Below are 18383 nucleotides of genomic sequence, written 5' to 3'. Positions count from 1 at the left end.
CCAACCTTACTCTGTAAAAAATAAGTTGCTTTTAGCTAATACCAGTGAATTCAGGCCTAAAATTAATTCAGTGGTTGGACTCAATGATCTTAAAGGTCTTTTTCAACAGAAACCATTCTACAATTCTATGAATTTGATTGTGTCTTGGATCACTTCCCTGTGCCGCTTGTGGTCATGCAGTGAGTGTCAATGTAGTTCGTGCTTTTTGGTGGAAAAGGTGATAATATGAATCTTTAAGTCAAGTTCCCCAAGCTGCTTCTTTGGGACAGTGAACTGAACTGCAAGCTGAAGAGGGTAGAAAGTCAGGTTTACCGTATTGCTGATCTGTGGCCGGAAAACTTTGTTCACTCAACCGATGTCTTTTTTTCAAAATTAAGGTCATAGAGCTTTTCAAGCTGACATTGATAGCTTAGAGATTTTATTTTCTGATTACCAAATTCTCTTGAAGAGTGTAACAGAAAAAACCTGCTCTGTCTTGAAGGTTCTGTTGGTAGCAGCTTGTCAGTCTTGAATGTTCATCCCTGCTCAAGTTCTGCAGGCTGTGAGCTCCAGCTCTTAAATAATCACGCCTGTAAATCTTGGATCTGTCAGGAACACTTAAATATCCTTGCTATTTTTGAATTTGATATTCTGTGTTAATAGAAACACAAAGACCTTCAGGAGTGTTAACAGCCCTTTCCCAGATGACTGGATGCCAAAGCTGGGAAGGTGTAGGAGGGGACGATGCTGTTCCTTGTCCTATGCCCTTTCCCTAAGCGTTTGTTACTGGCTGTTCTGGAGACAATACTTGGCAAGAAGGCCTTTGGTCTGACCTAGTGTAGTCGGACTTTGTTCTATGTTGTCAGGAAACAGTCTGTTAAAGGTGGCCTCAAGCTTTTGGTATAACAGAGTAAACCAATCCTCTTTTACAGCCCTCTATTAATTTCAGCGTCTTCAGACTAAAAATCGATGTTAAGTGGTACTATCTAAACTTTATGTAAAGCATCTACAGCAAGTCTCATCCCTGCACCAGCCAGTAGCCAGTACTGTGGAGTTGTCCTTTTTATTAGGTGTTTTTTCCTCTTTTGCTCAAAGCAGAAACAAACATCGAAGTCTTCAGTAAGTGCCACTGCTTCCCCCCTCTCCTCCAACTTCCTCTTCGGCTCGGAGTTGCCTGACAGGAGAGCCCTACATGTGATAAAGCAAAAGCCCACAAGTCTGAAGGAGGTTTCTTGGCTGCATGATCTCATCCCACTGAGGGAGCGGGAAGCATTATTTTTCCTGAAGCACAGGATGCAGATTTTGTTTTGGTTGTGCTCTTTTCTTTTTCTGGGGATGGAAAGGTAATGCTGTGACTTTGGCACAAATATGTATATAATCCAAATTAACTTTACAGCAGTAGCTGTGCAACTATTACTGAGAGCCTGTGTTTGTGAATAGCATTTATATTAATTTTCTTGTGCCTCTTTCTGTGGCTCATTTGTGCTTTCTTTTGTCAAACGGCTCACTTTGGTTGTCAGTCCTTTCTTTGTCTTTAGAAACTAATGGGGATAACTGACAATGTTGAACTAGAGTACTAAAGCCAGACTGTCCACATAAAAGTTGTGACCTCTGCATCCTTTATTCAGCTTTCATGAATAGAGTTTATGTAATTTAAATTCAACACAGTGGTTTGCCATTTAGGCTCCCTCCGTACTTTGCATACAGTTGTATGTGCTTGTTAAATGAACAAGAATTCAATACTTTACTTCTTTGATTGTGTGGCCTCACACTTTGCTTGCCAGTCACATTCAAATAGTTTTCAGAAGTCAGAGTTAATTTCTATGGGGAATCTTTCACTTAGACAGTCCAAATTGTCAATTTACTGTTTTAAAAATTGCCAGGAGTCAAGTTGCTATCTAAGTGCTTCTGAAAGAGTGGAGGATTTGTAATTTACCTCTGTTGGCCAAGGGGGCTGGTTGAAATTGTAGGTTCTTCCATGGTCTGGTCTCAGAGAGTGACATGAGCCTCTTCTTGTAGGTCACTGCTGTTGGAAGGCAAACATCAAGACTTGTAAACCGTGCATTTGATTTGAGGCTGGAGGATAGCATGCTATAGTTGATCGACTCCTGTTTTACACAGTAATTGTGAAGCTTGCTCTCTTGCTGCCTTTATTGTTTGTGTTCTGTGAAGTTAATAGGATTTCAGACTCTGAAACTGTTTCACAGCTACTTTCTTGCTACTAAAACATAATGATATTTTTGAAACTGTGACCAGACTGCTTGAGCTCCTTAGTCTCATTTTACACATATATATATTTTATTCTTTATTTCATTTTACCCAACAGACCAGTTCTTCACCCCATTCTGGACTGCCCAAACAAGTCAGGATTAAAACTTCCCAATCTGTGGGGGATGTGAACACACCCTATCAGCAGCCAGAACCCAGAAGTAGGCATCTGTCTGTCAGTGAGTATTTTTGCCACTTCTGCTTGTCTTTGTTTTGTGAAAGGTACCTTTTGGGCTCTAGTGTTTATGGTATAGCTTTTATGAAAGCCATGAGAAATTGAAAGGTTATTTTAGGACAAGGCAGTTCGTTTTCAAGAGCTCTTAATATGTTTACAGTAGAATGTTTCAAAGTTCCTTACTAAGTTGTTGAACAGCTGAGGAGCGGCTAAAGGGGATGTCCTAAAGCCAGATTCATTGAGGTTAGGAATTTGGAAAGCTTACGTGAGTCCATTAAGCTTTTTATTTAGACTGGCAGTTCCAGTTCATGAGAGCTAGGTTTGATTTTATTTCTTTTCCTCTTGGGCTTTGGAATCTGTCCTCACTCCTGTAACCAAGCATTTTACTAGTAGCACAGGAATTACCACTGCCTATCTAAGGGGTTGCCCAGAGAGATGGTGGCTGCATCTTCGCTGGGAGCATTCAAGGTCAGGTTGGATGACGCTCTGAGCAACTTAATGCAGTGGAAGGTGTCCCTGCTAACTGCAGAGGGTTTGGAACTGGATGACCTTCATGGTCATCCAATCCAAACCGTTCTGTGATTTTTTGATCTAATCGGAGCCCTACATACAAAGTTCCCTAACCTTTTGCTCTCATCGTTACCGGGTGAGTAGAGCACAGGGCTGATACAGCTGCACAAAATATAAGGAGAAAAGTCGGAGCGATGTGTACCTTTGTCACATTTCTTCTGTGTTTCTGTTCACTTAGTGAACTCCTATTTGGTGGAAACATCCATGTAAGACTCCTGTGGGTTTTATGACTTCTATCTGTGGTAGATTTGTCTGAGTCATCCCAATTTCTCATTGATAACCCCCTGTATAACTATTCAGCTCTGTCATTGAAGTGTGTTCAAAGCTGTTAACTTTTCACGTGAAAAACTTAAACATCTGAAACTGTTTCAAAGACTTATGGGTCCAAAAAAAAAAATTCTTTGGTTTAGAATCTGGCTGCTTGGTGTGAATCTCTGAGCAGTGGAAGAGCAGGACGAAGGTGAGTGATTGATAGGGATCTGCAATGTGAAGGCTGGAGCCTAAACTGGTGTTCAGTGTAAATGACTTTTCTTTAGAAGTGAGAAAAGCTAAATTTTTCTGGAAACGGAAGCAGAGGACAGCTGGTTACAGCAGCTATTTTGGGGCTTGTCAGACCTCATGCTTCAGATGACAGGTGCTGCAAATCACAAGAGCAGTACTAGGAGCTGGGAATGTCAGAGTTGTCTTGTTTCCAAATTCTAAACCAACTCTCTCTGTAGAAAAGGAGTGCTTCAGTTTAACTATAGAGACATAATCGTTGCAGGATTTTTAGATCAGTATTTGCAATGCAATGTTAGTGTCAAATAATAATTCCCATTAAACTAGAACAGTCTCTGTATTGAGGGATCTAAACCAGAGTCAGACCCATGCTGTTTTGACCAAAGGTAACTGGGAGAGAAAGCTCAGCAGAGAAGCACTTGAACTAACTCAGTAGTTCTCAATACTAGACTTTTCTAGCAAACCTGTTTGTCTCCTGTCTAGAGTCTGTTGATCCTCTTTTATACAGTTTGCTCTTATGAAGCAGCAAGCAAACAAACAAAGAAGTGCTGAAAGCTTGTGAAATATGTGACTGAAACTGAGACAAAGTTTTCACATCCTTAATAGTTTGAAGTTAATATGCATAAGAACAGCAACATTCCTCGGTCCTTTGAAGAAGACAGTGATATCCATGTGTATCTAAATGCTACATTTCACAGGCAAATTCATTGCCAAAAATATTTTATTTTTAAAAAAAGAACTCTTTCTCCTTTATTGGTGTTCTGAGGTACCCAAATAATGATGCCGGGGTTAATAGACCATACCAAGTGCTTGCGATGGGTAAGGTGTCTAGTAATAAGGGGCTCCTTCTGTATCCCAGTTGTACAGACTCTTTCCTCTTATCCCAGCTTATGGACACTTTCTGATAAGCCAGTCATTCATCAATCAAGAAAACACAGGTTTTGTTTTCTGAACATGTCAGAGTTCCAGACTGTTAAATTATTAAGAGGTCCAGAAGAGTTAGAGTTCTGTTGGAGGTCTGATGGTAATTTGGCAATAGCTCAGTCTTGAATCAGTTCTTTCTTCCTTCTCTTCTCCTATCTTTGATTTGGAAAAGGAACATACCCCTGTTTCCTAGCATTTCAGAGACTTTCCTGTTCGTACCACATCATGCAATGAAAGTCGAAAGCAGCGTTCGCCGAAGTTATTTACATGCAGGAGATAGATCTGTGTGTTCCCATCTTCTGAAGTGGACGGGCCTCAAGCCTGCTGCTACCAGTTCAGAGGTTTGGAAGTAAAGATAACTTTTATTTTAAAAAAAAAAAAAAGTAGCTAAGCATTCTGGCAGCGCTTGTGTTTTTTCCACTCATTTCCTTTGATATACATTGATTTAGTGCTGACTTCCTTTTCCTGCCCAGTGATGGTGGCCTTTTCACAATAGCAGCTGGGCCGATGCCAGCGGGACTTGGGCTCCCTTTGGCTGGCCGTGGCATTGGATCGGAAAGAGTGAAAGTGCTCCCGTGACTCTGCACAGCCCCAAAGCACGCTCTCTTGTTTATCTCCATGCCAGTTGGCTTGTAATGTCACGTGAGCACACAGAGCTGCTTGGAAAATCAGGTGGTACCTCTAAGCAATAGGTTATTTCTTTTGCATGTTGTAATTCACTCCCTCCATGCACTCTAAGCCATGCTGGCATTTAATTTTTTTTCCTCTGCAGTCCTTAAAAGGTGCATGCTCTAGTTTTCAGTTTGCTTCTGCCAGTGTTTGCCTGTGCTCTTTATTACTTCTGTTGAAAATATTTTCCTTGGGAGAGTATTTGCTGATCTTCACCCATCTTTCACAGCACCTGAATACACACAGTTAATTAAAGACAACATCATAAAGAGCACAGCTTGAGATCTGATCTTAAAATGCTGTCTCTGACTTCATGGGTGACCTTGAGTAGGCTGATTAGACCACAGTGTTTCTTGAAGCTTGCAGTGTGACTTGGTGGGACCTGCAGGTGGTTAGGTCACTGCAAAAAAGGACTTGGGATCTTCCTGTTTCTGCAGTATCATCTTCTTTGAGAGCTGCAAGGGAGGGGAGAAGTTTCTCTCAGTAGGTAGCACAACGAAACTCTGTAGGTAGTGCTGTTAACAGATGGGTAAAATGTTTTTCTCATCCTCTGCCCCCTAGGCGTGCTCTCCGTCCATCTAGCTATCTCATCTAATTATCAGGAATTGCAGAATTGACCTCCATGTGTTTCCACCCAAACTGGTCCTACTGTTTGATTTTTCACACAGTAAACCAGAAATTTGGGGGTTATTTACAAAGGTAACAACACTTCCATGTGATATTGAAGTGGCTCAGTGTCGGTATAATTAACTCAGCTGATGATGACTAGCAGCGATAGTGCAGTCACTTGAGGTAAATGATACTAGTTTAGCAAGGAAACTTATAATCAAGACAGAAGATTGGTTGTCCTGGCAAGTGTTTTCCTTATTGGAGATTAGCAGAGAAGTGAAGTTCATGCCCAAAACCCCAGTTCCTGGAGTCGTCTGCCTTTCCTGAGATACAGAAATTATGCTTAGAAGGTTGAATGGAAGAGGTTAGAAATAGGTGGCTGTTCTGTTAGGAGCTTCACCAATAATCTTGTAGCACCTAAAACAACAATACAATTACTTGTTGAGTGATTTACTTGTTCAACCTCCTGGTTCCATTTCTGTCCAGACTGTAAGGTTCGCTTGACTTGCTGTGATCATAGACGTCTAATGTTAGATGTGAATATTTGTATTTTGTGTACAGATTTGTGCTGCCTCATTTCAGTAAACATAAATATCAAAAATGTCCTCCTTTCTGGCCCAGGTTCCCAGAGCACAGGCCGAAGTTCACCACCTCCTGGGTATGTTCCAGAGAGGCAACAGCGCATTGCTCGGCAAGGTTCCTACACCAGCATAAATAGTGAAGGTGAATTCATCCCAGAAACCAATGAACAGTGTGTAAGTATAAGCAGTAGTGTGAAAAAAAAAAGTAAGTCCACCTGTTAAGGAACTCACTGCTGCTCTCCAGGCCCTCTTTTTCATTCCGAAGTATTATGACTTTGATTGTATTGGCGCCTGCTAGTGCTGCTTTGTTCCTTGAAACTACCTTGAAGCTGTGCTTGTTCGTAGCTGTGTAAGTTTAAAGCCTTTGTTGGACTGCCAGAAGCAGTTACCATGCATGCTGGGCATTGTCTCTCCACCTCTGAATGAGCAGTTTTGGTGTGTATCACGCTTTTCTGCTCAGGATTCCCATTAGCGGGTCCATGTGACCCTCTTGCATCTGAAACTGCACTCTCCATTCAAAAAAGTAGGAAGTAAGGCCAGAGGGCAATGTGCAGGTGGAGGCAGCGATGCGTAGCACCAGCGGAGACTCTGCTCCTGATCCCAAGCCAGTTGGGATCAAAATACAGCACAAGGCTGACTGAAACTTTCATTTTCTCAGCAGAGCCCCTCACCACCTGAAGCAATGTCTCAAATTTGGTATGTCCTTAATTTCTGTGGGAGATAAAGGAAAAATGAATATTCTAAATAGCTTTAGCCTGCCCTCTTCACCTGGATGTCCTCCAAGCAAGCAGTAGTGGGCTCTCATCCTTTTGCACAGCCTCTTTCAGGCATTAGACTGAACTGGAACTACACAGTGGAGCAGGTTGCCCAGGGAAGTTGTTGCTGCCCCATTCCGGGGGGTGTTCAAGGCCAGGTTGGATGCAGCTTTGAGCAAACCGATCCAGTGGAAGATGTCCCTGAACCATGGCAGGGGGATGGAACTGGCTGGGCTTCCAACCCAAACCACTCTATGATTCTATGAACTGATTGTTTTCTTCTGTGTTGCAGATGCTGGACCCTTTAAGCAGTGCTGAAAACTCAGTGTCTGGAAGCTGTCAGTCCTTGGACAGGTCAGCAGACAGGTACAAATGTACAATGTGGTAGGAATTTAAGTGCTCAAATTGAAATGCCAGTTGTACTTATGCAAAAGAGTGTTTTCCATTTCATAACTTTTATTTGAGAGAAATAGGAACTTATTTCCTACCTATATTCCAATATATTTCTTAGAGAGAGGTAACTATGTCTTAAGGCTGTTTTATTTTCTGGCAAAACCATACATCAACAAATGGGTGCTTCAGTAGCTGTATGTTATAAATTCAGAGTTCTAAAGCATGCTGTCTATGTGGAGCCTGCAGTCCGACAACATCTGGCTGCAGGGTATTTAAATCTCTTTTAGACAAGGCTCTACTTGTTCATTTAGAAAAATAAAACAACAACCTATTCTAAAACCTCTTCTGCAGAAATAGATTATTATACTAGATGCCTGTGTCCTGCAGGATATAATATTAATTCCAAAGGTAAATGTGGACCACTTCTTTTGATGAAGAGTTTGTTGTAGTCTGGTGCTCTAGATCTTTTTCTTCCCTTTCTTTGCTGTTGGTGTTGCATGAGGTGTTGGTGGGCAGCCGTAGGTCCTATTGACTTGAACTGCAACTGTGGTTTCCCAGCACCTGTAATGTTTGGCTTCCACGTGGTTTTAAGATTCCTCCAAGCTGATTCCTGTAGGTAGTGTGTGCTTTTATGCCAGGCATTTGAGGTTTGGTTTTGTAGCCATTTAATTCCTCTAGTTCATGGAGTTAGAAGGAAGTGCTTAGTTAACCTGTACGTATGCCTGCATTCATTTATTTGGGGGTGGAGACGTTGCTAAGTGGTTACCTGTCCTTCTTTCCCCTTTCCCTACCCTAAGTGGAAGGTGGGGAAATAAAAAAGCCTTCCTAGTTACTCCTTGGTAGGAGTGGGCATCATCTGGGGAAGCTGTTGTCTTTTGTGTAGGAAAGGAATCTCATTTGGGAGTCTGAAAGCTGCATCAGACTCAGTCCGTTTATACTGATTAACCAAAAAAAGAGTGCAATTAAAATGGCTTTGGCACAAAGGAGAGTTTGTGTAATCTCTTAAGAGATGTTAAAGGCCTTCTGCTGAACAAGGGGCTGTCCTCAGGCTTGTCTAAGGAGCCCTGCTTATTGAGGAGAAGTGCAAGGGATCAGCAATAAAGCAGTGTTTGTGTTTATGCTCATCTGCTGCTGGTAGAGAGGAAAGTGCACATAAATGTTCATGAGAGGTGCTCTTACCCTGCAGGGTAAACCTCCTGGGACAGCGGTCCCCCTTCTCTACTGCCCTGTGAGCAGTGTGCTGCAAGCTGAACCCTGTTCTGCTCTTCCTCTTAGCCTTGATTTTAATCTTCTGCTTCAGATGGCTGAAAGAAATACTGGATCTCAAACTAGAGGCTGGGGAGCTGCTGAATAAATGGCACAAACTGAACAGAAAGGATGACTGCTCACACTGGGAAATAGTCTGGTTAGCTGGGGCTTAGCCCAACTTCAGCTTTGCAGATGTAACGTGAAATTGTTGCAGGGATACAGATTTGAGAATCACCATCACTGATGTGCAAATACATGAGCTTGTATTTAAAGTCCCTATAGGTTTCTCTCTAGTAGACAGCAAAACTTATTCTTGCCTTCTTTCTTTACTAGTCCTTCTTTTCGGAAGTCACGGATGTCAAGGGCACAAAGCTTTCCTGATAACAGACAAGAGTTCTCAGGTATGTCAGCGTCCAGCAAAAAAGATTATTTGATCCAGACATTTTCTACTGTCTGCTGGCTACCCTCCATGCTTGCTGGGGTTGTGTAAATAGAAGAACTGGGGATATGTTGACAGAAAAGCTATGAAGTTATTTATTACTCACCTCTTCCTAAAAAAACTGCTGTTACAGGAAAATTTCGTCATGATACTTTTTGAAGGAGCCTTACTTCTCTCTTTGCATCTCCTTCCAGACCGCGAGAATCAGATCTATGACAAGGTGGGGAAAGGTGGGACTTACCCTCGTCGCTACAACGTCTCCATGCAGCACAAAGACTACAACGATGGTGAGTTGTTTTCAAACCTTTGATTCCAGGCTTGAAAAAGAAGGTGGGGCAAGGGCAACCTCCAGGGGTGAGTGTAACTGCTAATTGAAGAGCCTAGAAGTGCCCTGGTCCTTGCAGTTAGTGCTGGAATTAACACTGCTGTGCATGTTGCCACGTTTAAATAGCACCGCATGGTGACTGTTTGCAATTCTTTGTTTAGTTTGCCCTCTCTGGGGATGTCCAGGCTGATCAGTGACTGCTAGATTTGAGCAGTGGACATAGTTATTTGCCATGGTCATATATTGTGAGTTCTTCCCTCAGGGATTCATTATGCTTTGCTAATTCCCAATTCAAGACTTGCTTCTGGGTCTTCTCAATATACCAGTGACTTAGAGTCGCATCTCTGCTCATCAGATGGCTTTATGCAAATTAATTTCTCAAAGCTTTATAAGAGGTGCAAGTTAGCCTAATCTTTGCTTATGGTTTTTATTTGCTAGTCCAGGCACGTTATTTAGAAAGTCATCCTGTCTGTGCAGTTAATTGTTAACAAGCCTCGCAGCATACATGGGAGCCCATAAACCAGATTTTTGCCTTGGAAGGCAAGTTTAGATCCTGCAGTGCTACACTGAGGCCATTACAAAGTGTTCTCTCCCTTCTGCTTTGGGAATCATCCAAGGCCTTACTGAGCTCCAGCAGCATCAGCCCTGAGCTGTTACATTTTTGCATCTTGTCTGTTTGGCAGTAGATTATACTCCATGGGAACAGACCAGAACACATTTCTTCTCTTCTTTCTCTTTGTTGCTCGACCTGCAGTCATTACCTTCTGCTTGTGTGTTGTTTTAAAATTTCACTTTTTTCCTCCAGGCCGGAGAACGTTTCCCCGGATACGACGTCACCAAGGGAATCTTTTCACCTTGGTTCCTTCAAGTCGTTCCTTAAGCACCAACGGAGAAAACCTGGGCCTGGCATTGCAGTACCTGGACCCCCGGGGGCGGCTGCGGAGTGCTGACAGCGAAAATGCCCTTGGTGTCCAGGAGAGGAACATACCCACCAAATGTAAGCAGTTAGCACCCTGGTGGTAATGAGGCCTCCCGGGGTTGTGGGGAAGAAAGACTTTTAGAGGTGAACTCTAGAGCCAATATATTACCAGAGCTGGATTTTAACAAGCCATTCAAAACCAGATAATTACGTGGCTGTGTTTTGAGATCAGTCTGTCTCACCCGTAAGACAGCTCCTCTTTTTCTTCTAAGAATATATATAGAGTCATAGGATGGTTTCAGTTGGAAAAGACCTTTAAGGTCATCGAGTCCAACCATTGATCCAGCCCTGCTAAGTCTGCCACCTGACCATGTCCACAAGTATGACATCTACTTGTCTTTTAAACCCCTCCAGCGGCTGTGGCTCAACCACCTCCGTGGGCAACCTGTTCCAGTGCTTGACAATGCTTTCAGTAAAGAAATTCCTCCCAATATCCAACCTAAATCTCCCCTGGCGCATCTTAAGGCCATTTCCCCCTGTCCTGTCAGTGGCTACCAGGGAAGAAGAGGCCAACCCCCACCTCACTGCAACCTCCTTTCAGGCAGCTGTAGAGAGCGATGAGGTCTCCCCTCAGCCTCCTTTTCTGCAGGCTAAACAACCCCAGCTCCCTCAGCCATTCCTCATAAAGCTTGTGCTCTAAACCCTTTGCCAGCTTTATTGCCCTTTTCGGGATGCGTTCCAGCATCTCAATGTCCTTCTTGCAGTGAGGGGCCCAAAACTGAACACAGGATTCGAGATGCAGCCTCACCAGCACTGAGTACAGGGAAAGGATCACTTCCTTAGCCCTGCTGGCCACGCTGTTCCTGATGCAGGCCAAGATGCTGTTGGCCTTCTTGGCCACCTGGGCCACTGCTGGCTCATGTTTAGCCAACTATCAGCCAATACCTTCAGGTCCTTCCTCCTCCAGGCAGTTCTCCAGCCACTGCTCTCTAAGCCTGTAGCATTGCATGGGGTTGTTGTGGCCCAAGTGCAGGACCCAGTAGTAATCTTTCCTTTAGAAAGCATTAGAAATGCAACTAAGAAGTGAAAAACGCTGCAAGTTGATTGGATCTAGATGATACATAGGGTTCTTAAAGCAGTCAGACAAGCTTGTTTGTCTTCTTGATATGTTAATGTTCATTGTCAGGCTTGTGGGTTACAGTTATTTTACTAGCTAAGGTCTGTATTTATTTTACTTGCTCCTCAGCGGAAAGATTTACTTCCGTATTAATAGCATCCCTGCATTGGTTTTTTGGGAAACTTTATATATATATATAAAAAAAAGGAATGTAAATAATTACTGATGAACTTCACATATCCCATACAGTAATTTAAGGATCAGAATGAAGACTTTAATGCAGCAGAGTAAGTAACGCACTAAAACACCAACTGGCAGTAAATCTGATTAAATTAGACATAGCAAAGCTGATCTCTCAGCTCTTCTGTATTTTCACACTGTCCAGATGGCTGGTTCCTGTCTTTGTTTTTAGTTTCTTTTTAGATACGATATAATTGGATGTATTGCGCTGCACGAATCTGATACTATTGTGTTCAAACTCAGAACTAAAGCACTGGTCTTTTAGTAATATGTTTTGGTATTAAGGCAGTCTGGAAAACTGGGCTCAGGCGTTAATCTCTGGATCAGGAGACTGCTGCTTCTGCAATACACTTGCCAGTGCAGTAGAACAATAAGAATTCTTAATTCCCTGCTGCCATAGCCTGGTGGGGTATTGGAGGTGGCTGCTTTAGCTGATTCTCATGTATGTTTTGGTTGGAGTGTGATTGTTCAGCAGGTAAAGATGATTCCTGCGCCATGCTCACGTTATGACCCCTACCTTATCGGTTTCTAGTAGGGAATTATGACTTCTAATTTTTCTGGTGTAGAAATATCCTTGCAGTGAAGGCCTTCCTGCAGGACAAGGAACCCCGAAATAATCAATGGTTGGCAAAGAACTTGGAACTACTGTCCTTCAGGCTGTCCCAGAAGCTTAACAGTCATTCCCAACTGGGTGGGATTGATTTAGCAAGGGTGGTTCAGTTCTTCTTCATCTGGTGCACGTAGTAACTACAGACCAAGAGTTGGAAGATGCTGTTTAATTGCTGCCTCATCTCGTAAGACAGAGATGTAGAATCCACACTGCTGATGGAATGAAATTTTATCAACCTCTTTGAATAACTTGTCAAAATAACTGCAAAATGTTTCTCAGTTCCATGTCAGTGGGACACCAGTCAGCAGTTCCTGAGAGTCTGAACTCTCAGGTCCTGTTTAGAGTTCTGGCACTAACTCTCTTCTCCTGGGAGAGCTTCTTCAACTGCAAAGTATCTGTTTCAATCCCAGTATGATGGATCTTTGAAAAGATCACCATATCTTTAAATAGTATACTGAAAAGAGAAATTGTTACTGTTCTTTTTTAGCTCCAAGTGCTCCAATAAACTGGCGACGAGGAAAACTGCTGGGCCAGGGTGCATTTGGTCGTGTGTATTTGTGCTATGATGTGGACACGGGCAGAGAGCTTGCAGCAAAGCAGGTCCAGTTTGACCCAGAGAGTCCTGAAACAAGCAAGGTAATTCTCATTGCAGCTTCTCAAATTCCCTATGCAGACTTTGAGATCTTGTAAAGTGCCTGTATCTGTCTGTCCTCAAAAGCTAGTACCTTATTTAGTTTGTATTAGGGTTTCAGGTCATGTGAAGAGGAGCAAGAGTCACTTAAAAATTACTTTTCCATATTATTAACTTCAGCCTGAAACTAAAATCCATTTTCTGGTTTCATTTTTGGCTCTCCCATTTCAGCTTTTTGGTTTGTTGCCAGGTTACTTGAATACTAGACTGCCCTGTGTTCCTGGTTAGAGGTGGATGTGAATGAAACTAAACCCAGAAAGAGAACTTATTTCTTTTTACCTTTTTTTTGCACTTGCAATACTCGCTTTCTGGACTTACCTGGTAGGTCCTGTATCAGGTGTTTTAATGACCGGGTTCGGCTTCTGAGTTCTTCCTGTCCTCCAAACAAACTCAACAGTTGTGTATCAATTAATCAAGAATGGTGATGTGACAACGTGTTAGAAATAGTGGAGATGGGAAGGGACACATTGAAATTATCAGTTAGCGCACAACTCTTGGCATGATGCATGTTAGGTTCTTTGCTAGTGTTTTAACAATGTACCAGTTTCCCAATATTGAGCAAATTCACTTTGTGCTGGAATAACTGATCCGCCAAGATTTAATTATTCTGATTTTATATGGTATATGGTATTGGTGCCAAGATAAGGCCTAACTTGGTAAGTTCTAAGTTATACCATGTCTCTGTTGTACATCAGACAATAACTCTGAGCCAAGGAAGAAAATGCTGGAATACATTTTGAAGGCACTGGAGCTCCAAACCTTAAACTGTCACTTGGCCAATAAACAACTTCCTATGGTTCCATGTGTCTCTGCAGCAGCCAGGTCCTTGCTCTTGAAGAGCTGCTTCCTCTCCCAAAGCAAGAGAAGGGAACCTGGCACCTTTGAGCAGCAGGAGTAGAGAGAGTTAAGTGAGACTGATTTGGGGTAAACTGTCATTTCTCCATAAATGCTTGTTCTCTGGTACCTTTGATGTTTAGCCTGTTCATTCCCTGGATTCAGCAAGAACCTGATACTTTCTTTTCCTGGGCAGCAAACATCTCTGATTCAGTCAGAATTTGTTGGATAGCCTTTTTGCCTTTGCACTATGAAACCCTGTTGTCTGTGGCAGGAATAAAGTAGCGAATCATTTTCATGTGCATAGCTGCAGATTCTTTGAAGTAAGAGAGGAAGCCATTCCTAAGGTTGATTCAAGTAAAATCGTCTGTGTAAATCAGAACAGGACTGGGTAACAGAAGAAGTCAAGAATTCTTAGCACCTATAATCTTGCTCTCTAATGGGTTGAGGTTCCTACAGAAAGGTTCCTAGCAATCTTGTAACTGTGTATTCAGAACTTTTCATAGTCAATACACTCACTGCCTTGGCTTAGTGGTGAGAGGCGAGTTTATGTCAGGTTTCAATCAACTTGGTTAAAGCTGTTCAGCTGGCAGAATCGAGAAACAAATCTTTTCTGGTACTAAATCCTAATATGATAATGCTTTTTTTTTTTTATCTATCAAAGCTTCTACACCAATATTTGCCTGTTTATTATGCAGTATGAATTAATATGAAGTATTAGTGATGTTTGTGTTTCCCAAGTGTCAGGTGAGCCAATGGCATGGATGAGAAATCTTCGGTGTAATAGTGGTTTCGCACTCCCAGTGACATGGATGGATTTATGAGGATGGAATATTTCCTGGGGCTGGAACCTTATTTTCTCCTTCAACATCCACAGGAAGTGAGTGCCCTGGAGTGTGAAATTCAGCTGCTGAAGAATCTCCAGCATGAACGTATTGTTCAGTATTATGGCTGCTTACGGGATCGAGCAGAGAAGACCTTGACCATCTTCATGGAGTACATGCCAGGGGTAAGAGCTGACACGAGCAGCACAGGGGCAGATCCTACAGTGAGACAAGTGTTTTTGTTAGTTGGCCTATGAGCTGCTGTGATTACCCTAACGATGTAATCTACCTTATGCCCTGTGAAGTCTGCTTCTTTCTTATATTGGCTTTATAGCCACCACTTTCTTTTTATTTATACCCAAACAACTTCTTTGGGATTTTTCTTAGTAGCTTGTACTTGAAATATATTTTCTTCATTAGTCACTAACATCAGTTCTTTCTTCCAGTCTAAATTGCTTTAGAGGACTTGGGCCAACTCGTAAATCAAGCTGACTGAATTAGCAGAGCTGTGTAGTACAACAAACAAGCCTAAAACTGACCCTGTAGGACTTCTGACCTGGACCAATCTGCTGAACTGTTCTGTTGCTTGTCTTCACAAGAAGTTGTACCAGCACAGCTCAGAGATGGAGGAGGCAGAGAGAACCTCCTTAGGCTATTTTTGCCATAAAGCATGTCTTTGCTTTTCTTAAAAGGGGCTTGACAGGGGAAGATGATCTGAGAGCCTCACAAAAAGGCTTTAGAAGAGGCCAGAATTCATTACTGTGCCGGCTGGGTGTATAACACAGTTACAGGTAGTGGGAATTGAACGGAGACCACAAGGTTTGTGGTTTGTCGTTTCTTTACCAATCCATTCCGTTTGCTTTGGTGCAGGGGTCAGTAAAAGACCAGCTGAAGGCGTATGGTGCTCTCACGGAAAACGTAACCCGGAAATACACTCGCCAGATTCTCGAGGGAGTCTCGTACCTTCACAGCAACATGATTGTGCACAGGGACATAAAGGGTAAGATCAGCTGGTGCTTTACATGTAGACCATGTGCTAAAGGAACTCTGGAAAAGAAACAGTGTTGTGAGTTCAGTGTCCTGGCTGGGGCTTCTGAACATTGAATTCAATTATCTCTTTTTGATCTTCTGCCCCTGTGCAGGCCTTAGGGAAGGTTGTATTCTGAGCTGAGTAAGGGAAGCTGAGCTGTTGTCTCTACAGGACATGAATGTGTGGCAGTTGGTTGTAGTAAGGAAGACTGGAAGTCTCTAATTCTCAGGGGCACTCCTCTGTAACTCCTTTTTCTCTCACACCCTGGCAAAATGAGGCTGAGTCGCCGCCTGACTTTCACAGCCCGCACAAGACATGCTTATTTCCCTGTGAATTGCCTTTCCTCTCTGCTTGATCAAAGTGCCGTTTCTCAGCTGGTAGGTGTACCAGTTTCCATAAGAGCTCCATGCCTGCTCCATGTAGAGCCTTGGGGATTAGTTCTTAATCTTCCTCTACAAATATAACCCCATGGAGCCAGCCAGTCTCCTTAAGAGTTAACGTCAACAGACGTGGCAGCAGCACAGAGTTTTCTGTGCTCTAGAGGGACCAGGAAGGTTGCTCTGTGCAGGAAAAACATCCTCTTGTTCCTGCCTATAAATCTTCATTGCATCCCTTATAGGCTGGCAAAGGAAAATGAGCTGCTGATTCTTGAATAACACCTTGTATACTGCTCATATGGCGCTCTTTCTTTACCAAATGATTTCTTACCTGGTGGGTTATTCGCTGGTTTGCACCCAGCTAAGCCAAACTGTTAACTTGCCTCCACGGTGCCGGATCAGCAGACTGGTTATTCTGAATTCAGCTCTTTCAGTGGGGATGTGAAGTGATAAAGCTGTCTCCCAGCACAAGTGTGTTTGATTTGAGGGCCAAAGGAGTTCACATAGGCATGTACCAGATCATGGGAAAGCTTCTTCATTGTATTTTGGAGGAAGAATTGGCTTTGGTGCCTGAGCCTTAGTTTATGTCCATGTATAAACTAAGCTGTTAAGTTTGCTTTTTTCCCTGGTGCTTCATATTCAGAACCTCAGACCAAGTAAAGTGGAGAAAAACTTGTTTATTGTAGGCATTCAAAGGGGTTTAATTAGCTACATCTGTTACTCAGCTGACCAAAAAATAATGGTTATGCTCACCAAAGCAGCATCCCAATAAAATCCTTTTCCACACAGCTCTGTGCTATCCAAGCTATTGGCTTGGGGGCCCTGCATAGCCTGGCTGAGCTGTTTACAGGCAGTGTAACAATGATGGTGCTGACTCAGCTCTCATTTCCCTACCCCCTTCACTTCCTTGTGTTTTCCCCTGAAGTTTTTCCCATTTGCAGCCATTAGCAATTGGCTTGTCTACAGCGTGAAATAAAGAAATGATGTTTAGCAGGTCACCTGAGGCTTAATGGGGGGAAGGCCATACCACGAGCATGGGTATTTCTGGGTTGGATAGCAGCTTTGTAGGCTGCAGATCCAACAGCTGGATTGCATGAAAACAGCTGTCTCAATTCTTTGTTTTTTGTCCAGGAGCCAATATTCTCCGTGACTCTGCTGGGAATGTGAAGCTTGGGGACTTTGGGGCCAGCAAACGGCTGCAGACAATCTGTATGTCTGGAACAGGCATCCGCTCTGTCACTGGCACGCCATATTGGATGAGCCCGGAGGTGATCAGCGGAGAAGGCTATGGAAGAAAAGCAGACGTATGGTGAGGCATTAACTTTCTGTCCATACATCATTATACAGTTTTTCTGGAGCAAGACATATACATTCTGTCATCCCTATATCCAAAACCAGCTTGAAGTTTAAGGTGAACTCAAGGCACGACCCGCTGCTTGCTTTGTAATTTCAACACACAACTGCTCATTTAGTTTTTCAGGAACAATTTCCACTCATTCCTACCTCGAACTGGTGGCTGATTGTCTGTTTTCTGACTTTTGCCGGTGTGAGGTTTCCATCCTTTTAATATTCCTTATAATAGGGAATGGCAGTTGTTTAGGGAGCATCCAAATGAGAGGTGTGCTTATAACACTGTGGAAATGAAAGGAATAGAATTTGAGTATGTTGACAAAGCTTTAAAGGAAAGATGCTCAAACCTGAAATAACACAAAAGATCCAGGTCAGATGTGATCTGAAGTATGCATGAATGGAAACTTTAGCCACGCAATTATTGGCATAGCCAGGAAACAGCCTCTATTGAAAAGAAAAAGCAAAATGGTCCTGTGTCAAAACGTTAGTTTTGGAGGCCTTGAAAAGGTGAGATTATAAAATTAAACTAAATGACAGCAACCAAAGGTGTGTTTGTGTCTCCACAGTAAAGCAAGGCCTACACCAGTTCCTGTAGGAGCAGTGAGCGGAAATATAGCTGAAATTTGTCTCATATGCAAAGAGTTAGGTTCTGCAGACTCTCCCACTTGAGGTGCTTGGGGAGACAATGGAGCACGTGCCCTTCCCCTGGGTTGAAGCAGTTGTGGATTTCCTCTTGGTGCTGACATCGGCCCATTCCCATCAAAGAGTTGCTGCCGTTGGCTGGACTCCAGTTCCTACAATCCCGTTCATTATTTAGCGAGGGGGTCAGAATTTTCCAGTGCAGAGTTAGTCCCAGGGTGGATGCGTATGGCCGAGAGGCTCAAACACGTAACAAATCCCGCCACCTGGCTTTCCGCCACTGCTTCAGGACCCTCTCCAATTTTCTTTTTCCTAAATA

At 43.0% G+C, this 18383-nt stretch overlaps 1 protein-coding gene across 2 annotated transcripts in view; it reads left to right on the top strand.

Moving 5' to 3' along the window:
• Nucleotides 1-18383, top strand: part of MAP3K3 (mitogen-activated protein kinase kinase kinase 3) — a 40893-nt gene that overhangs the window by 16560 nt on the left and 5950 nt on the right. The window contains exons 7-16 of one of the 2 annotated variants that reach the window (XM_069876996.1): nt 2306-2426; nt 6314-6447; nt 7321-7382; nt 9003-9070; nt 9303-9395; nt 10239-10430; nt 12807-12955; nt 14722-14853; nt 15539-15668; nt 17207-17384. In XM_069876996.1, the coding sequence (XP_069733097.1) occupies nt 2306-2426; nt 6314-6447; nt 7321-7382; nt 9003-9070; nt 9303-9395; nt 10239-10430; nt 12807-12955; nt 14722-14853; nt 15539-15668; nt 17207-17384 (1259 nt within the window). Of the gene's footprint in view, nt 1-2305; nt 2427-6313; nt 6448-7320; nt 7395-9002; nt 9071-9302; nt 9396-10238; nt 10431-12806; nt 12956-14721; nt 14854-15538; nt 15669-17206; nt 17385-18383 lie in introns of both variants that reach the window. The other variant, XM_069876995.1, reaches the window with a different exon arrangement.

The sequence above is a fragment of the Phaenicophaeus curvirostris genome, chromosome 26 (assembly GCF_032191515.1).
Source record: "Phaenicophaeus curvirostris isolate KB17595 chromosome 26, BPBGC_Pcur_1.0, whole genome shotgun sequence".
NCBI classification, from domain to species: Eukaryota; Metazoa; Chordata; class Aves; order Cuculiformes; family Cuculidae; genus Phaenicophaeus; species Phaenicophaeus curvirostris.
This window is presented reverse-complemented; position numbering and strand designations above follow the sequence as displayed.